The 23,094-nt window shown below is 46.5% G+C and overlaps 2 protein-coding genes across 3 annotated transcripts; both read left to right on the top strand.

Moving 5' to 3' along the window:
- The first annotated feature begins 1,947 nt into the window (after positions 1-1,947).
- Positions 1,948-12,464, top strand: LOC127301936 (isoamylase 3, chloroplastic). Of its 2 annotated transcripts, none has more exons than XM_051332233.2 (24): positions 1,948-2,205; positions 2,288-2,327; positions 2,417-2,494; positions 2,790-2,947; positions 3,873-3,966; positions 4,374-4,610; positions 4,688-4,792; positions 4,985-5,089; positions 5,182-5,316; positions 5,411-5,497; positions 5,831-5,888; positions 6,491-6,554; positions 7,708-7,807; positions 8,329-8,429; positions 8,722-8,773; positions 9,371-9,433; positions 9,939-10,028; positions 10,128-10,200; positions 10,584-10,663; positions 10,748-10,852; positions 10,947-11,045; positions 11,283-11,344; positions 11,456-11,553; positions 11,832-12,464. In XM_051332233.2, exons 1-24 carry the CDS (start codon positions 2,114-2,116, stop codon positions 11,840-11,842), a joined length of 2,187 nt encoding a protein of 728 aa, XP_051188193.1. In that variant the 5' UTR covers positions 1,948-2,113; the 3' UTR covers positions 11,843-12,464. The 2 variants fall into 2 exon arrangements, with proteins under 2 accessions (XP_051188193.1, XP_051188192.1); XM_051332232.2 differs by having other exon boundaries at positions 1,953-2,205; positions 11,456-11,567.
- Positions 12,465-21,116: 8,652 nt separating this feature from the next.
- LOC139831745 (uncharacterized) lies at positions 21,117-22,523 on the top strand. Its single transcript, XM_071821067.1, has 4 exons — positions 21,117-21,212; positions 21,395-21,521; positions 21,600-21,863; positions 21,943-22,523. Exons 1-4 carry the CDS (start codon positions 21,117-21,119, stop codon positions 22,521-22,523), a joined length of 1,068 nt encoding a protein of 355 aa, XP_071677168.1.
- The last annotated feature ends 571 nt before the right edge of the window (positions 22,524-23,094 follow it).

The following is a 23,094-nucleotide window of genomic DNA, read 5'->3' as shown; positions in this document are numbered from 1 at the left end:
CACTGGCTTCAAAACCCCGATGCCACCAACAAACCTGCGATGTCACTCGGAGTTGAAGGGTTGGCTGTTGGATTGGATTGGGAAAGCGAAGGATGATGAGCTTCCTTGGTTCTGCATGATGATATATAAGCTATGGCTGTCAAGAAATGATGCGCGGGCCTCGAAGGAGATGGAGGACCCAAGAGCAGTTGCAATCCGCACCAAGGTCGTTGTTGAAGAATGGCAGGCAATCAACGGAGTTTCAAAGACACCAAGCTGCAAAACAAAGGAGCGTTGGCTCTGTCTAGAGGAGGGCTGGGTGAAAGTGAACGTTGATGGTGCTTTTCGTGCATCGGACGGTAATGGAGGGGGCGGTGTGGTTATTCGTGATCACCATGGTAGCTTTGTTAGTGGAGCGAACCATTTTTACCCCCATGTTACTGATGCAGAGGGTGCGGAATTGCTGGCGTGCAGGAGGGGCCAAAAGAGGGGCCTTGTTTTGGCGCAAGCTTCCCAGGTTCGGAAACTGGTGTTGGAGACGGATAGTACTGGAGTCGCTGCTAAGCTACGAAGGGATGATCAGGACAAATCATCTTATGGAACTCTTATTGAGGAAATAAAATTCCTGCTCTCGGGCTTTGCGGATGCTTCGGTGCGAGCGGTGCGGCGCTCTGCAAATGAAGCGGCACATTTGTTAGCTAAGATAGGCTGCGAAAATAAAATAAAGTGTGTAATGAATGGTTTGAAGTTCCTCCTGTGTGTGTGGAGAACCAGATTGTATGTGACCTGATGCCTGTTTAATATATAGCAGCCTATTATCTAAAAAAAAAAGGATATGTTCCTATGAATTAAATAACTAGTGTAGGAAAAACTCACATAGGGATCTAAATCTTACACAATTCCTATACCAAACATACGTCAATTAATTTAGATAGAAGAAAAAGCTCAATTAAATTCTAAATTTCAATAACAATCTTTGGGCTCAAAGGAGCCGTTGCCCCTTTTCACTGCACACAACCGCTGGCCTCGCCGATGGCCGAGAGGCACGTGGCGGTACGGTCTACTGTATAAGGGCATCTCCAGCGGCGCGATGCATTTCAGACGCCCAAAAGTGATCGCGAGCGTCCGTTTGCGTCGCCCCGCGGACATATTTTATCCGCTCGTCCGTTTGCGTCTGGGTGTGCTCCCACCGAGGCGATCCATTTTTTGAATTGCAACATAGTCAAACTTTCAAAGTAGTACATATAAATGCAATAAAACTATACAAAGTAGATCTATAGGCCTAGACTACTTGCTTCCTGACGGGCCGGCACCGTCGTTGCGTCGCTCCGTCACCTGCTTCTCCGCCGCCTCCCGCGCGGCCGCTATGGCTCGGTGCGCCGCCACGTCCTCTTGCAGGCGCTGCTCCAGCCTCGCGCTCGCGGCATCGTTCTTGAGCGTCTCGAAAGACTCGACGATGGCCCGCTGCTCCGCTGCCCTCTCCTCCGGCGTAAGCGAATCAGGGTCATCGGAGCATCACCATTACTACGTGCGCAGAGGTAGGCGACGGTCGTGCGGCACGCGAGGCATCGCCATTTACGCCGCCGCAGACTGCCAAAGCGACGGCTCGGTACCAGTACTGGCGGAGAAGACGCATCGACGCTGCGTCACTGCCTGGTGGGCTAGACAAAACGTCCGCCAGACGCAAGCGGACACTTTCCGCGTCCGCCAGAGACGCATCCGAGGCGCATATTTGGGTTTGCGTCTCCACGGACGGCCCGATCACTTTGCGTCGCCCCGCTGGAGAGGGTGTCAGACGCATTTCTGGTCACGACGGATACAAACGTTGCTCAGCGTGTGTTTGCGTCGGGCCGGGCCTCCTCCTAGTCGGGCCGGAAGAGAGGTCGTCCGTCCACTTCCCTATCCGCCGCGCCCGCTCCGCGCATGCGACACCACGTGTCCTCTCACCCCCGTCCCATTCCTCCGCGCGCCCTCCCCGAGGCGAGATCACCGCATCATCCTCCGCATCGCCACTCCACTGCCCTCCCTCGACCGCCGCGAGCCTAGGAGAGCGCCCCATGACCCGCCCCTATAACTAGCCCCGACGCCGGATCAACCCCTTCCCGCTACCTCCCTCGCCCTACCCCCCATTTGGATGGATTCGGTGGCCGCCACAAATCGCTCCCCGCTGCGCTCCACCGCCGCCGCCCTCGCCGCACGCCGAAGCAGCCCCGCGCTCCCCAACCGGTGAGTCCCTTTCGTTTACCCGCTCTGCATTGTGTCGATCCGCGCTGAATTGTGTATGTGTTCGTCGATATGTCCTGTGCAGTGTGGTCGCGAGTAGGTCTGGTGTCGCGCAGTTTGGAAAGGCGAGTGTCTCGATTTTGCTATATTTTTCTCGTGGAATGCCTCTTCTAATTGGCGGGATTGATCTAAACGGATTTTTGTCGTGGTGCAGGCACAGCGATTTGGGTCCGTACGGATCACCACCACGGCGAGGGCGCAGAGCGGGAATGCTGGGAGAAGCGTGACCGAGGTACGGCACCGTGCTCCAGTCCTCATGCCTTGTATGGTCGTATACTACCGTGCGCACGACCTTGGCACCTTGTATGCCAAATGAATTCGATCCATTTAGCTTCAAGTGTACCGAATTGTTTGTTTTGTTTGATACATTCGTGTTCATTTGGCCTGTCATGAGGCACCGTTCCGGTAAAAATCCACGCTATGCGCGTTTGTTTTGTATTCATAGACCGTATCATGCTGCGTATTCTCATCGGTATTCTCCGCCGTGTTATTTGTGCTAACATTTGCTCATTCTCTAACACCACCAGGAAAGGCAACGCGCAATGGCGGACGGTCAAATGCTCTTGAACTATTCTCCCGGCAAAGCATTCCCATTAGGGGTGTCGCAGGCTGGAAGCGGTCTGAACTTCGCGCTTTTCTCTCAGCATGCGTCCTCTGTCACCCTCTGCATCAAGCTTCCTACGAGGTACAGACAGCTCGCCTAAAATTGTGCAGCATTGTTGCTTTTGATGCCGTTTAAGTTAACTGTTTGCTTTTTGTGAAAGGGATGGCCCCAATCTTTGCTCACAGAACTCTGTAAAGTTACTGGAGTGGATAGCAACCTAAAAAGAAGTTAGGACTCACTAATCTTCTTACAAGTTGTTTGCTAAGCCAAAACACGTCCATACTCCGCAGTTTGATCAACTGGCAATACGCTGAGTTATAAAAGCCCCTCCTTGTGATCTGTTAAAAATATCTCTGAAAACAAGTTCTCTTTCAGCATCCTACAGTGGCGGGCACAGAATTTTGACAATGGGTATTCAAAATTAAAAAAACATATCTCAAGTTAGTGATTGTACTAGTACTCAACCGCATGAGCAGCTGCTACAATGCACTTGGTTCTAACCAACAACACGAACATGACCTTATGTAACAACATGTCTGGTAGTATTTTATAGAAAACATATTAGAATTGATCACTCTACCACTAGGTATAATTTATTTTTTGCAAAAAATTGGGTATTCAGCTGAATACCCATGACTACATGTGCCCGCCCATGGCATCCTAGACCCTTGCTTCTGCGCCTTTCATAACCAGCTTTCTGCAAATCACTCCAGAAGTCAACCCTGTGATAGATATGATATATGACACCTGTAGGTCATTTAGCAACTTTTCCTAAAAGTTAACTGTGCTAGATTAATGAACTCTTCTTTTCGGGTGAGCCCATGTGGTTCTGGGCTTCTGGGTGATTTGGAAAATGTAATGTATTTTCTTGAAGCAACGCTGTAATGTGTAGGGTGTTGGCCTGGTTGAAATGAGGAGCATTGTACTTTAGCTTGTTCATCTCACATTTCTCTTTCCAATGGAATATGATCTGTCCCATCATCTGACATACTGAATTGTCTCTCAGAGCGAGTCAGGATGAAGGAAACACAGAAATTGTGGAGTTTGCTTTAGATTGCCAGAAGAACAAAACTGGAGATATATGGCATGTGTCGGTGGAGGTATTGTTATGAAGTTTTTATGTTATGTACCTTTGAAGATAAGGCAATATTTTTTTCAATATTGACAACTCGGTGTGCCTGACATGTATGGAACCACAATCCAGCATTTATCTCACGTATATACATATTCTTCAAAACAAGACTTCATTTTATGAAAATCATATCTTCGAAAACAAAGGTTCTGTCACGTGAGCCCATTTAACAGTTCACACACACAAAAGCTTCTAGCATGTTTCATATCTGTTTGTTTTGGACTTTTTGTCTTGGCTGAAAATGTTCTGCGTTGTATTTATTTCCTAGGAAGACGAATCTGTGTATTTTTCCATCTGTCTGTTTTGGTCTTGGCCTGTTTTGCTTCTATGTATGTTTTATGCATATATGCTGAATGAGACCTTCTGTACTTTCAGGGGTTGCCTACTTCCGGAGTTCTTTATGGATACCGTGTTAATGGTCCTCAAGGATGGGGACAGGGCCATAGGTTTGATAGCAACATTATTCTTCTTGACCCTTATGCGAAATTAGTTGCTGGTCGAAATTACTTCGGGGTTGACAGTGACAAGCCAAGTCAGTCTTTTGGAACATATGATTTTGATAGCTCTGCATTTGACTGGGGCGTTGATTACCAGCTTCCAAATTTGCCTGAGGTACTACGATCATTTAATAGATGCAGAAAGCATCCCAAACATGAAATTCACTGCTTTTCTTCTGTTCTTTAATCTAGACAGATCTAGTTATATATGAAATGAATGTCCGTGCTTTCACTGCGGATGAGTCAAGTGGGCTTGACCAAGCTGTTCGTGGAAGCTATCTTGGTTTCATCGACAAAGTAAGTTTTAATATCTTCTTTTTTGTCTTGTTTATGACCACAGTTATTTGTTTTGTCGTTACTGAGGTTATTATCGCGCTAAATATGTTTCCACCATATTTTTGCTGACCAGTTTTAGGAACCTGATGTGCGTATGAGCTATCTAGTAGTATTATTTAACGACTAACACTTGCAATAGTTGCGGTCCTGTAGATCCCTCATTTGCTGGAACTTGGAGTTAATGCAGTGGAGTTACTTCCTGTTTTTGAGTTTGATGAGCTGGAGTTCAAGAGATATTCCAATCCAAGGGACCACATGGTAAATTCTAACTCGCCTCATTTGTGCATAACGTCTTCTCAGTTAATCAGTGGAATCATTGTGGAGTGACTTTTCATCTTCTGAATTGGAAGGTCAATACATGGGGTTATTCTACAATCAACTTTTTTGCTCCCATGACCCGCTATGCAAGTGCCGGTGGTGGACCATTGGCTGCTTCCAGAGAGCTCAAGCAGATGGTCAAGGCATTACATAATGCTGGGATAGAGGTATGAATATCCCGTAGACATGGCAACCTATTGTAGCATTCTTATTCATCCCGCACATGATAAAACTGTTTAATGGTGTCATCATTTTGCATAGGTTATCCTGGATGTTGTCTACAACCACACGAATGAAGCAGATGATGCTAACCCTTATGTAACTTCTTTTCGTGGCATCGATAACAAGGTGATTTATCTATTTGAGTTATAGTCAACAAAGGCATCTATCTGCCTGTTGCTATCTTTTCCAAGTTCGAATAGGTAGACTGCTTTATTCAAGGTTAATAAAACTAGGCTAGTTAATCATAATCCGACCAGGTTGCTTAACTCAAATTTTTTATGTATGGATTTGCTTATTCCACCCTTTGGCTTGTTAATTTTATAATGGGTCAATATTCAGATTCTTTGAAAGCTCTGACCAAGTTAAGTTAATCCAGTCTTAACCACATGTGTTTCGAAGTGTAAATATGCTTACATTTTCGATGAATTTATACCAAAAACACTACTTCCTTTCATGCAGGTTTATTACATGTTGGACCCAAACAATAATGCTCAACTGCTGAACTTCTCGGGATGCGGTAAAACCATGGCTCCAAACTTCTGTTACTAAATTATTTGAGATGTGCTTGTGCTAGATAACGCATGTTCTTGGATGCTATCTGATGTTTGGTAGTGTATGTCCTTTTTTTTTTGCTCGGCTTGAAGGATGCTAATGTATCTTTTTGAATGGAGATGTTATGTATCTTGTTTTAATGATTCACTTATTAACGTGTACCTTTTAAAATCATATTGCAATTGTGTATTTCTAGGCAACTGAACTGCATCTGTGGCTTCTACTTTGTTGTGATGCACTTCAAATGATAAATGTTGATTTAATGTATGTTTTATTTTCTTCCGCATGCCAGACTGAACCTTGCAGGCATGTTAGCCACTCTATTGACTGGTAAAAAGGTTAGCAGTTGTCACTTGGTCGATTATTTGGTGGCAGCCACTATATGTGTCAACTGTCAAGCCTTGTATTGGCAGTGAGCCTGCCACATTGCTATCTATAGGAAGAACCTTGTTAAATATTGCGAAGGCCTGCTCATTTAGATAGTTAGATACTTAATGTTAGTATGTTTAAAATATAGTGGAACTTGTGTGTACTCTAAGTCTTAACAGTATGTTTGTTTTAATCCAGGGAATACACTAAACTGCAACCATCCTGTTGTCATGGAACTCATACTGGACAGCTTGAGACATTGGTATAGCACGACTTGCTTGCTTTTTTCAGACAAGCTACTGCATTTCTTTTTGGAAGAACGGCAACTTTCTTTTAATTGTATGCATATTTCTGTCTTCATCTCGATCATCTCTTTAGTCGTCAGTAATCATTGCAGTCAATGTTTTGATGGCACCTGTTTTAACTTGTGTTCCACCCCCACAATCAATTGCTACCAGAGAAGCAAATATTTATGTGGACTGAACTCTCAGATCTATATGATCAAAGCAAAATGATACCGATGGACTGAAATTACCGAAAACTGACATATTAGTTCATAACGAGCAGATCATCTGGGGTTGTGGTAAGATATAGTTGATGAGATAACTTAAGGTTCAGAGAGGGCCAGCATTCATGGCATAGGAACATATGACTGACTGGAGTTGCTTGATCAATCGGAGGCCCACAACATTCCCCAGTGCCATAGCCTTTGATGAAAGGACTCACCTAACAAAAACGCTGATTGGACGGAATTATTTTCACTTGACTCATCTAATTTCGGTTCTTGCATGTGGAAGGAATTAGAAAAAATGAACTCCCAATCCTAGCTTGTAAGTTGTAACCCTAGGAGAGAAACCCTCTTGGGCCGAGCGCCACTTCGCTCAGAACAGGAGCCTAAAAAATAGAGTTCTGGTCAGACCGGTTTCCTGCTGTACCTCTGAACTGAGCCTTCACTCTTCAGTAGCATGGTTGTTCAGACCTTTGTCGCTATTGCAATCCAACCGAATGGAGCTCGGCTTGCCATCCGTTCTTGTTTTCTCTTGCCCATCGGTTTCATGATGTTCGATTATTCGTACCCAGTACAAAGTGTAGAAGCATCAGGCAGCAACCATTTGCATGAAGTTTACAAAGTGTAGAAGCAGCAGGTTGCAACAATTCCCATGAAGTTTAGTGTTGTCAACCTTGCACTGGGTGTCTATGCACTGCCAATTCACTAGGGATTTCCTCATCAGAGTATCTATCCACTGCCAAGTCCTATATTAAACCTCAGTGCAAGGCAGCCAAATTATTAAGAAACTGCACTTAGTAGTTCATTAACATTTTGATCACGAGTATTTTATTATGATCTCTTTTAAAAGAATTCATAATTTGTTTAAGTGTGTTTTCTTATTCACCTGACTATTTGATGCTCCAAGGGTTAAGGAGTATCACATAGATGGATTTCGGTTTGACCTTGCAAGTGTTCTTTGCCGTGGACTGGATGGCAGTCCTCTTGATGCTCCTCCACTCATTAAGGTAATCTTATAGTTGCAGAATTGCGGTGTTAAACTGTAAGACACAAGCTATGAATTCTTACGGAAACTACTGACAGTTAGTTACATACTAGGGTTGACTGAATACAAAATTGTGACCTATTGAATTCAGATAAATGTCAGATTGAATTATGTGGACTTTACTGTATTGCATGTCGTATTTTTTTTACATGATTGCATGTCGTATTTGCTTGCTCCTCCTCAGTTACTCAACTATTATTGGTTGGGCATATATTTAGTGCAATCATGCAAAATTTTAACATCAGCTGTTGAAGGAAGGAATGAGATTTAGACGGACTTAGGGTCCTGTCAACGTGTAACCTTTTGCCTTACCTCCTTACAGTTTGGGACAATGTATATGATGAATCCTACCCTCTCAAGACTCTCTAAACCTAGTCCATTAATCTCTGATTATCTGTCGGCTTACATTGGTGTTTTTGTAAAACTATAAGCCTGTGATGTTTGTTGGTGTTTTATATGATACTTTATTATTTTGGTCTTCAGGAAATTGCCAAAGATTCTGTGTTATCTCGATGTAAGATCATTGCTGAACCTTGGGATTGTGGTGGCCTTTATCTAGTAGGGCGATTCCCTAACTGGGACAGGTATGCATTTTCCCTACTTCTTTGTCGTGGTTAGCACTAAACCTGTTTTTTTTTTTTTTACATTGTGATGATAATATTACGCATAAGGTATGCATTCATTTCTTATTTCTTTGATAGCTGATATAAGGTTCAGATGTCCATTCATAATTACTTCATAACTGCACTAGTGTAGTCCTTGCTGTTACCTAAAATTGTTGCCAATATTTTCAAAGATATGAAGAGCCAGATGTTCAATGTGGTTGTAGATTGTTGCCTATATTGCTAAGATACAATGAAACGCTATTTATTGTAGGTGGGCGGAATGGAATGGAAAGTACAGAGATGATATTAGAAGGTTCATCAAGGTACTGTTTGCCCAAAGATGAACTGTTAAAACAATTATTACCTTGCCAAAAATGAGTGCACTTTAGCATAATAAGGTGGCACCCGGTCTTCCTAATCCTGATCATTACCGTATATTATTAAGCCAGATTGTTGATCATTTCATAAACGTTTTGTTGAGGTGAAAGGTTGAGGATCCTCTACCTTCTATTTTAATTGACCACAACCAAGATACAAATATAAATAAAATGCAGAATAAAATGGCCAGAACTGTCAAAGGAGAAAAAGATTACAACAGAAGAATACATAAATTTCAAGAATATGCATGGCTTCTATGCCTATTTGTATTTATTGGCCCAATTCTTCGTGGACTATTGTTTCCTTCACTTGCTCACACTTTCAATAGCATGATGCTCAATCATTTCAATCTTAGGTCATCAAAGGCCCTATAACATCAAGCTTTTTCATTTTTAGCATGTATTTATCTTGACAGCTTTAGCTCTGAATTTTATAGTGCAGTTTCGCAAAAAAGAAATGTCCTGATGATTTTGGTTGTATCTTTTTTTTTTCAATTTTGTTTCTGCAAGCACTAATGAATCTTGTTTTGGAGTTTTTTTCAGGGTGACCCTGGTATGAAGGGGGTGCTGGCAACTCGCGTGTCTGGATCTGCTGATCTTTACCAGGTAATTTTGTCCGCTCTTTCCCTTACTAGTCTGCTGTTTTATCTCATCCTGAAACGTACTTTCTTTTGGAGCCATGTATTCTTTATGTTTCCTTGTATCTTTTACAGTCTTTGTACATTCCTGATTCCTGAGCTAAGCCTTCACTGTTGTTGAAAGTATGCACTTGCTAATTTCTTAGCATCATCAGAGTGCAGCTTAATGCCCATCCTTATAAGTTTCCCCTGCATCCAAATGTTTAATGGTATTGACTGTACTCAGAATATTGTTAGTGATGTCATTTGAAGGTGTAAAATCCATTTCTCTGTTATGGAGGTGCTAGTAGCCTCTGTGAATAAGCTTCAAGACCTCCGGCCCAAATGAATTAAGCAGCTTAGGGGTACACTTGTACCACTGGACATAATATATGGCTGCGCCAATTAACTTGGGACGGAGGGAGTAGAAGATTTAGGGTCACATGGTTCAAAACATGAACATATGTAAAGTCAAGTTCCCTTGGTGTTGGCAGGTGAACAAGCGGAAGCCTCACCACGGTGTGAACTTCATAATTGCACATGATGGTTTTACCTTATGTGACCTTGTTTCATACAATTTAAAGGTAACGCGATTATTTAACCAAACATTATAGATCCCAGTTCTTTCCTATTCAAGTACTCGTATCGGTGTTAATGCGCTTTCTCTTTGACCAAAATTATAGCACAATGATGCTAATGGAGAAAGTGGACGTGATGGATGCAATGACAATTTTAGCTGGAACTGTGGTGTTGAAGGTACCAGTGTTACCCAATATCATGTATTGTTCTTCACATTGGAAGTAGCAAGTTAAAAAAACATTATAAAGATATGTGACTGAATTAGAGTATGATATGCTAATCAAGAGAATGAGAAAAAAATATTTTGTTGGAAATTAGGTTTGTACTAGTATGCTTGATAATTTGACTGAACTCAAAGACTACTCACAATATTGAGGCTTCTGTATCAAGATTAGACTGAATAAAAATAGAAGTGCAGTGTCTTTTCATATACAATCACGGAAGGTTATCATTTTTTCGGAAGGGAAATAGTTCAGTTTGTTTCACTTAACTCTCATGTTATGTGAATATAGTCATATTCAATGTTGTTTAACAACTTATGGTCTTGCTCACCTTAACAGGAGAAACAAATGATCGCAATGTGTTAGCTCTGCGTTCGAGACAAATGAAGAACTTCCATGTGGCATTAATGATTTCTCAAGTAAGTATTATTGATCACTCCACAGTTGGATTTTTTACGTAGTATTGCTTTATGTATAAAAATTGGTACCGTTTTGTGTAACAGGGCACGCCAATGATGTTGATGGGAGATGAATATGGTCATACACGCTACGGAAATAATAACAGCTATGGACATGATACCTGCATAAATAATTTCCAGTGGGGACAGGTGATTATTTTGGTTTTTCCATTACAAAAAAATGTCCTTCTGGATGTGCCAGATCTATATGCTAACTTGTTTTCCTTGTGTTTGTGTCATACAGTTGGAAGAAAGAAGATATGGCCATTTCAGGTTTTTCTCGGAGATGATTAAGTTTCGCCAGAACCACCCAATGCTGAAACGGGACAGGTTTCTTAATAAAGTATGTTCAGACTTGTACTGTTATTCTTGCAGTTGACTAGTTTATTGAAATAACCATTTCTTCCTTCACTAGTAAACAGCTGTGTCTGTTCAGTAATTGCTAAGTATATCATCTCCGTGGTCTCGAGTTATGCGTTGCATACTGGAGATGACAGTTCCTAGCTTTTGTAGGATGCAGGTCTTTGATTAATTGATCTTCCAAAGAAATTCATTGAGTCGTGATCTTTCTTATTTGTAGGATGATGTCACCTGGCATGAGGATTGTTGGGATAACCTGGAAAGCAAATTCTTGGCATTCACGTAAGGAAGTTTTGCCTTTCATGTACTTCATTTTGACTATGATGTATTATTGTAGTTTAGTTGTGACAAATTCTTGTCTTCTAAACTGTTTATTTGGCAATTTTGATGCAGGATACATGACCACAATTCTGGTGGAGATATATATTTGGCATTCAATGCCCATGACTATTTTGTGGATGCTGTAATCCCCCCAGCACCTCATCATAAACGTTGGAACCGTGTGGTATGTATACTTTGTGGTCTTTATTGAACTTTTGAAACTTGGTGGTCATATTATGTAGTTCTAGCATAGTCAAGTTCCAATGCAATATGTAGTTCCTCCTGTTCTACTACAGCTATTTCTTGGAAAAATCTACCAATATTTTTTTCACAATCTTTTCCAAGGGGCACTAGATTTTCACAAATTTGGGAGCATGAGGCTTAGTTCTGAACTTGCTACAAGTTGAGTGGATAGTTAGCCTGAAACTGCTGTTGTGGCCTTCTGCAGGTGGATACTAACCTGGAATCACCAAATGACATTGTACCGGAAGGGGCGCCGTTTACTGGATCAGGGTACAGAATTGCTCCATACTCTTCCATCCTGCTCAAAGCAACCCCATAGGTTGGATTAGAGAACTCAGTTAAGCATCAGAATAATGTCAGTTTTGGCTCATTTGGGCGAGGCGTTGGCTGATCTCACTTTGCGAGTTTTTGACAACTCTACTGCAAAGTGTGACAAACTTCGAGCTGGGAGTCAGGTGCATCTCTGTGAAAATCAACCAGCGGGAGCTATAGCTACAACTGGTATATAGGGCTTTGTCCAATAATAAGCGCACGTCAAGCACACTGTTTCTACACATAAGAAGCTAGAAGAGCATGTAGACCGAATTTGCTAGCCATTTAGTTGGGGCAAGAAGCCTCAAGGAATCTAGTCCATAGGTGTCTGTTCTTTCATTTCACGTGTGACCTACGGATGCCTACCGAGCTATTGTTTCTATAATAATAATGTGGCACAGAAATGCCCTATACAACTTAATGTGTTCATATGACACAGCAAGCATTCATAGCATGAACATACTGGAGGGATGCATGTCTATGGAGGATATTGTTTATCATTTCAAGCATGGTCCAAATTCAGTTATGTAATATTCCTGCCATGAATTACTTCGAGCTAAAATATTGTTTGCGAGTTCCTGCCTGTAGCGATTAGAGCATCTCCAGTCGGGTCCCTCCCTCAAAGGGATTTGAGCCGCGCCGGATAAAAAAACGTTCCCAGCTGCGTCCCTCAAAACCGTTTTTTGTCCGGCGCGCCCTGATACGGTGTTCGGCGTCCCGAGCCCGTCCCCTAGGGGACGCTCCTGGCACGCCGAACACAACGAAAAGCGAGGCGAAGCGATGCGGGCCCAACCCGTCAGTGGCATATTGAATTTTAACCTAATCGTTGCCTACCTCGCGAAGGAAGTTATTCGCTGCGCAGTGACACACGACGTCATATTTGCCTTAATGGCGACGTAGGGGCAGGTGAGATGTCTCGTCGGTGTTACGCAGGTTCCACGCGCCGCCGGCGTTCGTGCGCCACCGCGCGTTTCCGCACTTTCTTCCCGCCTCTTCTCGCCTCTTCCCGCGCTTTCTTCCCGACGCCGGCGTCTATAAACGGCCCTCCCGGCTCAATGGCAGTCACCACAGCCGCCGGCACCCCTTTCTCCGCCACAGGCATAGCCCTCGTCGCTCCACCGCTGTCTCCTCCACCACCAGTGCGCAATGATGAACAGCCCCGGCGATGGCCAGTTCCCTCTACCATCGTCTCCTCCAGCACCACCTCCACCACCGGATTCGCAGTTCGGCATCGACGTCACCGCCCGGGAAGAGGGATGGAGAATTGGCGTGCACATCGTCAGGAGCGGCGGGAGGCACTCGAGCAGCAGGCCCGCCAGCAGCGTGAGGCGGCGCATGCGACGGGTGTAGCGGCGTTCTACGCCCCGGGCCGCGCAGCTGACGAGAGCGCGGCGACAGCAGCGTGGCAGGAGGAGGCGCTGACGGACACCATTGCAGCGTTCGACGCCTCCACGGCAGAAGAGGCGCGGCGGCGCCGGATGGAGGAGATGAGCCAGCGGTGGGATGATGAGCGCCGGCGCCAACGCGAGAGCGGGAGGCGCGATCGTGAACGGCGGGTGGCGATCGAGCGCCGGCGGCGGAGTCGCTCAGCGCCAGCAGCAGTGGTGGCGGAGGAGCGTCAGCAGCGGGAGGCGGCGCTGGTGGCAACGGAGGCGGCCTGGGGGAGGCGGGCGGAGGAGTTGGCGGCGGAGGCCGATGCGTTGGCGGCGGCGATGATGGAGGCGCCAACGGATGAGGAGGAGGCGCCAATGGAGGAGGAGGAGGCCGAGGCGGACGAGGAGGAGACCGAGGTGGAGGAGGACAACGACGAGTTCGAGTGGTCCGACGACAATGGGCCCCACTCGGACGAGACGGCCGATCAGCAATGCGCGCTCGTCGAGTCCTTCGAGTCGAAGAAGAAGCTCTAGGACGCCGCCCGTGCCGGCGAAGAGGCACAAATTCACCGTACCGTCGAGCTCTCCCTCCAGGCGGCGCAACAGGGGAGGGCAGGCGACGACGCGCTGCTGGAGCAGCGGCGTCTGGCCACCGCCCTACGCATGGAGAGGCGGCGCGCGTAGCAGGAGCTGCGGCGGAGGGGGGCGACGACGGGGCAGGGCCGTCGAACGCACCGCCGGGCGGTCAGTAGACTAGGATTTAGATGAAATGTAGCCGTTTTCATTCAAACTTTGTAATATATAATAAAATTTGAATGAAAACCTTTATTTTCGTGCACTAATATTTATTTGGGGATTTTGTTTGGAGGACGCGACTGGGGAGCGACGTCCCCCAAATACGGCACGAAGAAAACACGTCCCCAAACGCTCAATCCGGGGACGTTTTAGGGAACGCTACTAGAGATGCTCTTATAACCATGTCGTGGCACACTCATCCACACATGCTCATCGTGTACTGGACTGACGGTGACTGCCGGTTGGCACGGAGAAAATCTCTACATGTGCAGCGTGGGAGATGCTACAGGTTTCCCAAACAGGAATCGACGGGCAACAAGCCAACAAGGCATCATTGGCAGAGCTGGGGCCAGCCGGTGCATGAACTTGAACGAGGCATGTGATCGAGTCATCTCACCTGAACCTCACCAATGCTGCCAGCTCCTCCCATCACAGCCAGGTAATCCTCAAATCATTGGCAGTCACCTAACAATCCATTAGCTTCCAAAGAGCATGAAATGCGACGAAAAATGAAGCTAGGTGAGTGCCTTTAGCTGAACGAATCACTGGAGAACCTAGCTGTCCTGTTAGAGGGGTCCAGATCTTCTTAAGGCTGTGGGGGCATATGCTTTGCGAGCAGTGGCTGTCTTTCTGATTTTGCCCATCTTATTTTTGTGAGAGCGGTTGCTTTGCTAGTACCAACCGCCTCTTAACGTATGGGCAGTGGAATTTGGAAGTTTTTTGGGACAATTCCCAATCATTTTGTCGATGACTGATGAACTACTGTAGTGTATAACTATGTCAAGCTGGTTTCCCCACCTACTTCGAAAAAGAAAGAAAACTGGGTTCCCTCTTCCCTCCAGAAAAACATGTGAAGGTATTCCAACCGAGCTATGTAAGAATTTGTAAGAAAATAGAGGTCCACGTCTGCTAACATTATTCCAGGATAATCATGTGTTCCAATCTGAAAGTCTTCCAATATCCTCCATGGCCCACACGTCATGTCCGGACACTCACTGTACGTCTGCGTACTTCATGGGTGTATAGACTACAGACCACTGAAATAGCTTGACGATTTGCGGTTTCCATCAGAGTTTGTTGTGGCCGTCACGTAGCGATCGAGCTCGGCTCGGCATCACGTAGTCGATTTCAACTGGAAGGTGGATGGGGGTCTGTCTTGGCTTAGTTGGTACGTCGGCGTCACGTAGCTCTGGACGCCGCTGCTGGAATCTTCCACCCTGGCAACAGCCCATTTTGATCGAACCGACTTATTTCTGGCACATTGGCTATTCTTAAATTGAATCGGCTGAGATGTCATTCCGTCTTGGATAATGTTTCGAGCAATATCAGTTTTTTTGTAAGGAACAAATAGAAATGTGCGAGCTACCATTATTCAGCAGAGTCAAGGATTGTGCGATGTGGAGAGATTTGTCTCTAAATCAAACACGAAATTAAAAGAACTTAATTTGCAGGGAACATTCGATCAGTTCGTCCATATTTCCGTTGGAAAAACTCTTGCTTCCGGACAATGACATCTTTCTTGGCTCCTAATTGATTTGGTCACACTTTTCCACATGGTGGTTGTTAAGAACCAGACAAGCTAGCCATTTGTGTGTATCTTTGGTTCAAGAAGATGAACGCTGGCGTGGAGCCTTGGGTTTTGGAAGGGACCAGTTAGGTTGGAGACCTCTGGGTTTATCTTATGGGACAAGATGGACGTTTGTGAAGGAACGGCACATTAGGTTTCGTATATTTGGCACATTAGGTATGTCCCATGGACCAGATCGAGCAATGTGAACGAGTTGAGCTTTAGGTTTTGCAAGGGTTTTGTTAGGTTGTAAACCACTGCCCGTCCAAGCAAACACGTTTTCCGTAGGGGACCAAAGACGCTACCTTCAAAAACACAAAGGGAAGGTGTGTAGACGACGAAGAATTCAGAGTCCTCTTATAGTGTAACTCATTTTTCTGATTTGTCTGTTGGAAACCCAAATTTTTCAGCGGATAGACGATGACAGCGACACCTCATTTCCCGACGGTTGAATATAGAATCAGGCGGGAGCACAACGTGCGCTCCATTGATTAGCACCAAACCAATCATTTCGTTCTGGGGGAATTGATTATACAGGCAACTAATCTTAGCTGGTTGATGCTAATCATGAAATGATCAAATCAAGCTCTATTCCAGGAGTATGGCCTATCTTCCTCAAATATGCTTTTTATATGAGTGGCCGCCAAGGAATATGATATCGACGACAGCTGACCTCTTAGTCTTGTAAGTTCTCTTTCTGCGAAACTTGGGAGACGTGTGGGCCAATCGTCCTTTGTGTACCGCATATGCGCCTACGTGTAACTAAAAATGCAGCAGAAAAGAATGATGTTTTTTCTTTCTTTCTGATTAGTGTCCATGACATAAGTACGTCACAAAATAGAGTATTAGTATATTTATTTATAACCCGCCTTTTCTTCACAAAAGATGATAACCGTCTATTGAAGGGGTAGAGTACTCTAGACATGACTTTCCCAACCATAATCAACTTCTACTATATTGCAGAAACCACAAATGTACCTCAAGCTATGGGTAGCCCGTTCTTTGAAAAATTCGAAAAGTGCATGTTGAAGTGTTAAAAGAAATCTGAAATTAAATCTACATGTAGAAGTTGTTGTATTATAACAACTTGCAAAATTTAACTCGAAATATCTTATATTCGGGATTGTGCAAAAATGACAAACTATCAACTTGCAAAATTTAAACTCGAAATATCTCTTATTCGGGGTTTGTCATTTTTACACAATCTCGATATAAGATATTTCAAGTTTAAGTTTTGCAAGTTGATAGAATCATAGAATACAACATTATCTACATCTATATTTTTCCTGGTTTTTTTACTTTTCAATGCTGTTTTTTTTTTCAAAAAAAGAGAACTGCATGTAGCCCAGGCTACAAAAATCTTCTCTCCTTCTCACAAATAAGAGTATCTTATCTTTTATTAGAACTTTTTAGAATTTGACTTTTGTTATCCTTGTAAAGAAAACTCCACATATCACCTTCGAGGCGATCAGGTCAGGTTGTGCAGCTCAAGGTTCAACCAAAAGACTTTGTTTGGGAATTAGCAAATATCACAAAACCATCTTTGCAAAGGATTGTAATCCCACAAGTTAAGAAATGAAGCTCCTTAATTTGCAATAATAATAATAATAATATGGTATTGGTTTCACAAAACTACACAATCATTTTGTTCGAGGTATTGATTATACAGGCAACTAATCTTAGCTGGTTGATGCTAATCATGAAATGGTCAAATCAAGCTCTATTCCAGGAGTATGGATCTTTCTCAAATATGCTTTTATATAAGTGGCCGCCAAGGAATATGATATCGACGACAGCTGACCTCTTAGGGTCCGTTTGTTTGGGCTTCTACTTCAGCTTTTAGGGTCCAAAAGCAGCAGCCCAAACAAACAACAACAAATAGCAAAGCACTTCTCCACCGCACATTGGTGAAATGAACTAGGAACGGAAAAGCAGCTCTCGACCTGCTTCCTGAGCTTTTTGCTGCTTCCCGAGTCCCACGGGACCAAACTATCCCTAGCACTTCGAAGAAATTACCCAAAAACTGCCCTCCCGTATATAATGAGGAGCTCCCGTGGAGAAAACTGGAAAACCGCTCGGCCCGACTCCATTTCCCCCCTCACCTGTCCCTGGATAGGATTTTGGCAGCCGCTCCCGCTCCCTGCGGCCGCCGTCGCCCCCATTCCCTGCGGCCGCCGCCCACCACGCCGTTGTTCCCAGCAACATCTGGCCCGCGTGTCGTTGCCTAATCGACGGTACCTCGGAGGAGGGATCCTCACGAGGGGGAGAAGAAGTAGGGGCCATAGGGCGGAGTGCACACGGGACGGTGGTACGCGATTTACCCAGCTTCGGAACACCTGCACGATGACAGGGCCTACTGCTGCTTGTCTGGAATTATCTGGGCGCTTTCGCGATGTTACAATGAGTTGAGGTTCTGCCTCTAGGGCTCCCGGGATCCGGCTTATAAAGGCGCACGGATCTAGGGTTTACATGGAGAGTCCTAGCCGGATACAGGTTTCCTAACTACGGTACAATGTCTTGCCGTGTACGCCAAGGATCCGCCCTTCCATCTACGTCGTACCGGATCCGGGTCCCTTAATGGGCCTCCGTGGATCCGGGTTCCTCCTGAATGTCGGTTGGATCCGGCTCCCTGCTCCTAGGCCGGACATTTTCCGTCAGGATCAACAGCAACTGGGCCGCCCGATGGGCCACATGCCTCATCACCATCTATGGGCCACCCGGGCTTGCCGGACCTAGGCACTGTCGATGGTACACCCATGAAGTATACCCACAACAGTAGCCCCCAGAGTTCTCCGAGTTTCACCTGCTGTTTCCGCCTCGCTAGTCCATCATGGTCTCCGACAATATTGGTAACGCGGAGAAACTTGAAGAACTCCAACTTCACATTTTCGTCTTTTTCCAACTTATAGCCGGAAAATGCTCCCATCCTGCGGGACTTCATCCATCGACGATCCGAAAATACGTTTCCGGGTTACTCCCCTGCTTGCGAATGAGAGCCAATTTATCTTCACGCAATTACCCGGAATCTTAAAAGACTCAAACGGTTCCGCCAATTCTGGCGCCATTTTCGCGCGATTTGTGCGGTAACTTATCTCTAGCCATTTTTACCGTTTAGGGTTTAGGACACGTGTCGAGCATCCAACGGTGCGACGCTTGCGTTCCGACCACAGGATGCGGAACACGAATCTCGTCCCGCCAGCCTATAAATATCCGCCGTCGACGCCTTAACCCTCATTCACCCCCCTTCTCACCTCTCTGCAAAGCGCCGCCGCGAGCTCCCTCTCCGCCGTGCCGGAATCTCGCCGGAACTTCGCCGGAGCTGCTTCGCCACCGCGTCGAGTTCATCCTGTTCTTAACATCAGCGAACCACCGCGCGGAAACCTCGTCGCCGGCGACTCCGACCGCCGCAGAAGCCATTACGGTGAGTTCTCGACCTTCACCTTTGCGCCGTAGTTGGTAGGGATGAATTTGGGGAAGACGATGCTGGATCCGACTAAAGAACGTTTTCCGCCATTCGTCTTTTCTTCAGATGTCTTCAACGACTCCGCCTCCAGCCTCTGAACCAATCATGGCCACCCCAATCTCCTCCGCCCCTCCACCTTTCGCTCCAGTTAAGCTGGGTCCTTCAAAGGATTCCGGCAAGGAAACCGAAGGGACTTCCGCTAACCCGGAGAAGGCCTCCGGGGAGGATCAGGCGGATCACAAGGCGGAAGAGGCCGCAGCCAAAAAATCAAAGGCTCGCCAACGAGATGCTGAAGCCAAGGGAAAATGGTGGCCATGCACCACCACCAAGACGGAGCTGACGAATCTCGAGACGGAAGGTTTCCTGCAACCCGGAAGCTGGAGGTCAGTTCCCAATGCCTTAGCCCCAGCTCCGGAGGACAACGAAATGGTGCTGACGAAAGCACTGGTGGAGCGGGGTTTTTCATTTCCGCCTTCGGATTTCTTCCTGGAGATCCTGAAGGTTTACGGGCTCCAACCCCACAACATTTCTCCGAACAGCGTGCTTGCAATCAGCAATCACGTCACCCTGTGCGAGGGCCATCTCCGGGTAACTCCCGAGCTCCCCTTGTTTCAATACTACTTCACTGTCAAGAAGGAGAGGATCCGGAACTCCACTGAGCTCGCAACATGCGGATCCATCACCTTCATGATCCGCCCGGGCCGCGTCTACCCCCACACCGACCGCCACGAGTCCGCGCGGTACTGGTCCGGAGGCTTCTTCTATTTGAAGGACATTTTCGACCCGGCGAGCACAAGGAAGCTGCCGCCGTTCAAGAACTGCCCCGCCACCGAGCTTCCGACATGGACACACTGCCCCCACCTCTCCGAGTCGCCCCAGCTCACACGCGCCGTCAGGCGGATCTGCAAGCTGACGGAGGAGGGGCTGACAGGGAAGGACTTGACCCTTTCCTGGTTCACCAAGCGGATCCAGCCGCTCCAACATAGGGACCGGCTGATGTTCCAGTACACAGGGCGCGACGACCCAATGCGCGCCACAAAAGACAACCTTTCTGCCGACGCCATCGACAAGAGGATCCGGCTCCTCATCAAGGTTCCGCGTGAACTCCACATCCACGTGTGCAACAAAGACATTCACACGAATGGCTCCGGAACCGCGGTACGTCGTCTCGACTTTTTAGTCCATTGCTTTCCTTTGCACTCAAACTTTTTTTGACTAAGTGTTTAACTCTGTGCATTAGCTCGAGGCGCTCGAAGAAAGTGAACTCGGAACTCTGCTCCGGGTTCCTTCCACCGGCAACATGGATCCGGAAGCTGCTTCAGAGGCGGAAGCGCACGAGGCCCCGCGCCCTCCTAAGAGGAAGAGGCCTGCTCCTCCCAGCCCCGCCGCAAAACGCGCCCGCGAAGTGCTTAGCACTGCGGCTACTCGGAAAGCGGAGGCGGAAAAGAAGCGCCTCAAGCTGATTAACACCAGCAACAAGGGGCAGCCCGCCATCCAGCACTTCTTCAAGCCTTCCGGGTAAGTGTATATTTCCGAGATCCAAGTTCTGACTTTACGAGCAATCCCTCACTTAGTTGTTATGTTTTTTTTTCTTTTTACCGAAGCTCCGAAAGCCAGCCCCCCAAGGCTCCAAAGGTCTTGAAGAAGAAGGTCAAGCCGTCTCCGGCTTCAGTTCCTGTTACTCCAGAGGTGGAGGTCCCACCCAAAGCTTCGTCTGCCTCCAAGCCGGATCCCAAAGATGTCATCAACCTTGATGACCTTCCGGAAGATCCCGCCGACCATGGCGATTCCGCCAAGGGTGCCTCCTCGTCTGTTCCTCCACAAGATCAAGCAGATGCGACTTTCGCGGAGCCCACAGAGGAATAATATGAGGAGAAAGTGAAGCTCGTTCAAGCCTCCAACGCGATCCGGGTGGACCCCCGACCGACTCAGTCTCTTCAAAAGCTTACCCTCGCAGAGCGTCATGCGGAAGTTTCCGCCATGCTGAACAAGGTCTGGGGGAAGTCGGATGAGGAGATGCAGGAGCTCACCGACCTAGAGAACGATCTGAAAGAGTTTTTCGCCAAGCACAAAGAAGTGCGGCAGGTAATACTAGCCCCCAAGCATTGGGTCAGACATTTCCGAGTAACATGTGTTAGCTGATGCTTTCTCCAGATGTACCTTAGGCGGAATTTTAAAATTTTATTCCTTCAAGACTTTGAATTCCTCGCCAGCCCCCCAGATTTTAAATATCCGGCTAACTCCTCTCTGCTTCTCAGACGACGCGGAAATTGCACGAGGATCTCCGCGTTCATGTGTTGGAGCAGATCACGGAGATCGAAGGGCTGCGTCAGAACGCGGAAAACAGCCAGAAGGCTATCCAGCTTCTTGAGACCCGCCTCCATGGTACAAGATCCGAGTTTTGCTTTCGTATATTGATATAACTGTTCATGATGTTTGATATGTGCAACTTTCCGCCTTCAGAAGAAACTGCCAAGCACTCCTCGTTTGATGAGCTGTCCGCCAAGGTCAAGGTGCTTGAGGCGGAGAACGAATCCCTCAAAACCTTCATCCAGGAATCTTCCAACAAGGAGACTGAGGCGAGGAAAGAGCTCTCCGAGAAGCATGCCCGCAACCTGGCGGAGCTGAATGAAAAACTGGAGAAGAGCCAGGGTCGCGTGATTTCCTTGGTAGCCAAGAACAAAGTTCTAGAAGCGGAGGCGGAGGCCATCGACAAACTTATCTTCCGTAAGCTTTTTTCCGTGTCGTTGCTCCGACTACCTTATATGCTTTCTTTCTAACAGAACTGGACTTCCTTCTTCCACAGCGAGCCTTGGCTTCGAGTGGTCAAAAGAGTCGAACCTGAAGAGGACGGAAGCATACGATGAAGCGCGGATTTCCATTGACGCGTTATTTGAAGCCTGTCGTGGAATCGCCAAGACTCTGTCTCTGAAGAAGGCCAAAACTACAATCATCGATACGATGACCAATCTTATGGAACAAGTGCCGGATTTCATCAAGGACTGGCAAAAATCTTCCGCACGCGGAGTCGCCTCCCTGGTCTTGGCCACCTGCAAGGCTCACTTCCCCTTGCTCAACTTTGCGAATGTTGCACGCGGAGCCCCAGAGGGTTCCGACATGGGTGCCATCCTTGCGGAAACTCAAGGCTATGAGCAGTTGTTTGTCAGGCGAGTGAATCACTCGTTCTGGTACAACAAATACGATCTGCCCAATGGATTTTCCGATGCAGAGGAGGAAGAGGGTGAGCCGGAGTATTATGGGGAAGGCTCCGGGTCAAGCGTCGAGCATTCCGGAGAAGGCTCTGGTGATGACTCCGAAGCCGGATCCGGTGACAGCGACGACGACGGCTCCGCCTACCAGGAATCTGAAGAAGAGGACTCCGAGTAGAGTTCCTGTTTAGACAATGAAACAAGTTGCATCATTTTGACCCCAGAGTGGGTTTGTAATAAGACTTTAAATTCTTAAGTAGCTAGGGACGAAACAACTATGCATGGGGCGGAAACACTTATCCTGCAATCCGTTAATATTATGCGCATGTTTCGTTTTATGTCGGAAAGCAAGTGCTGATTTTACTGTTTTTCCGGCTTGCCCGCTTGACCTTCCGCGAGCCGGAGGACCTTAGCCGGAAACACTCGCCAGCGGCGACGAAGCCCAATGGCAATCCGTCAATAACCGCGGAAATAAGCCCCCAAGCATAGGTGCCGGAAATCGCTACTAGGAATCCACGAGTTCGCAACAGATAACAATTTAATCAGAAAACTTAAGCTTACGTCCTAAAGGACGATTTTTGAAAATCACAACTTTTATACACGCCTAGGCGGAAAAATCCAGCTCTACGGCTTTAGTCGGAAAACATACATGATCTAAAAATGAACAAGTAAAGGAGGTAAAAGACTCAGAGAGTGAACCATAAGCTTTATTTCATTGATCATGTATAACTATTACAGAGTTTGTAACT

Source organism: Lolium perenne, chromosome 5 (assembly GCF_019359855.2).
Source record: "Lolium perenne isolate Kyuss_39 chromosome 5, Kyuss_2.0, whole genome shotgun sequence".
Lineage (NCBI taxonomy): Eukaryota > Viridiplantae > Streptophyta > Magnoliopsida > Poales > Poaceae > Lolium > Lolium perenne.
The sequence above is the reverse complement of the archived record's forward strand: the minus strand, read 5'-3'. Positions and strand labels throughout refer to the sequence as shown.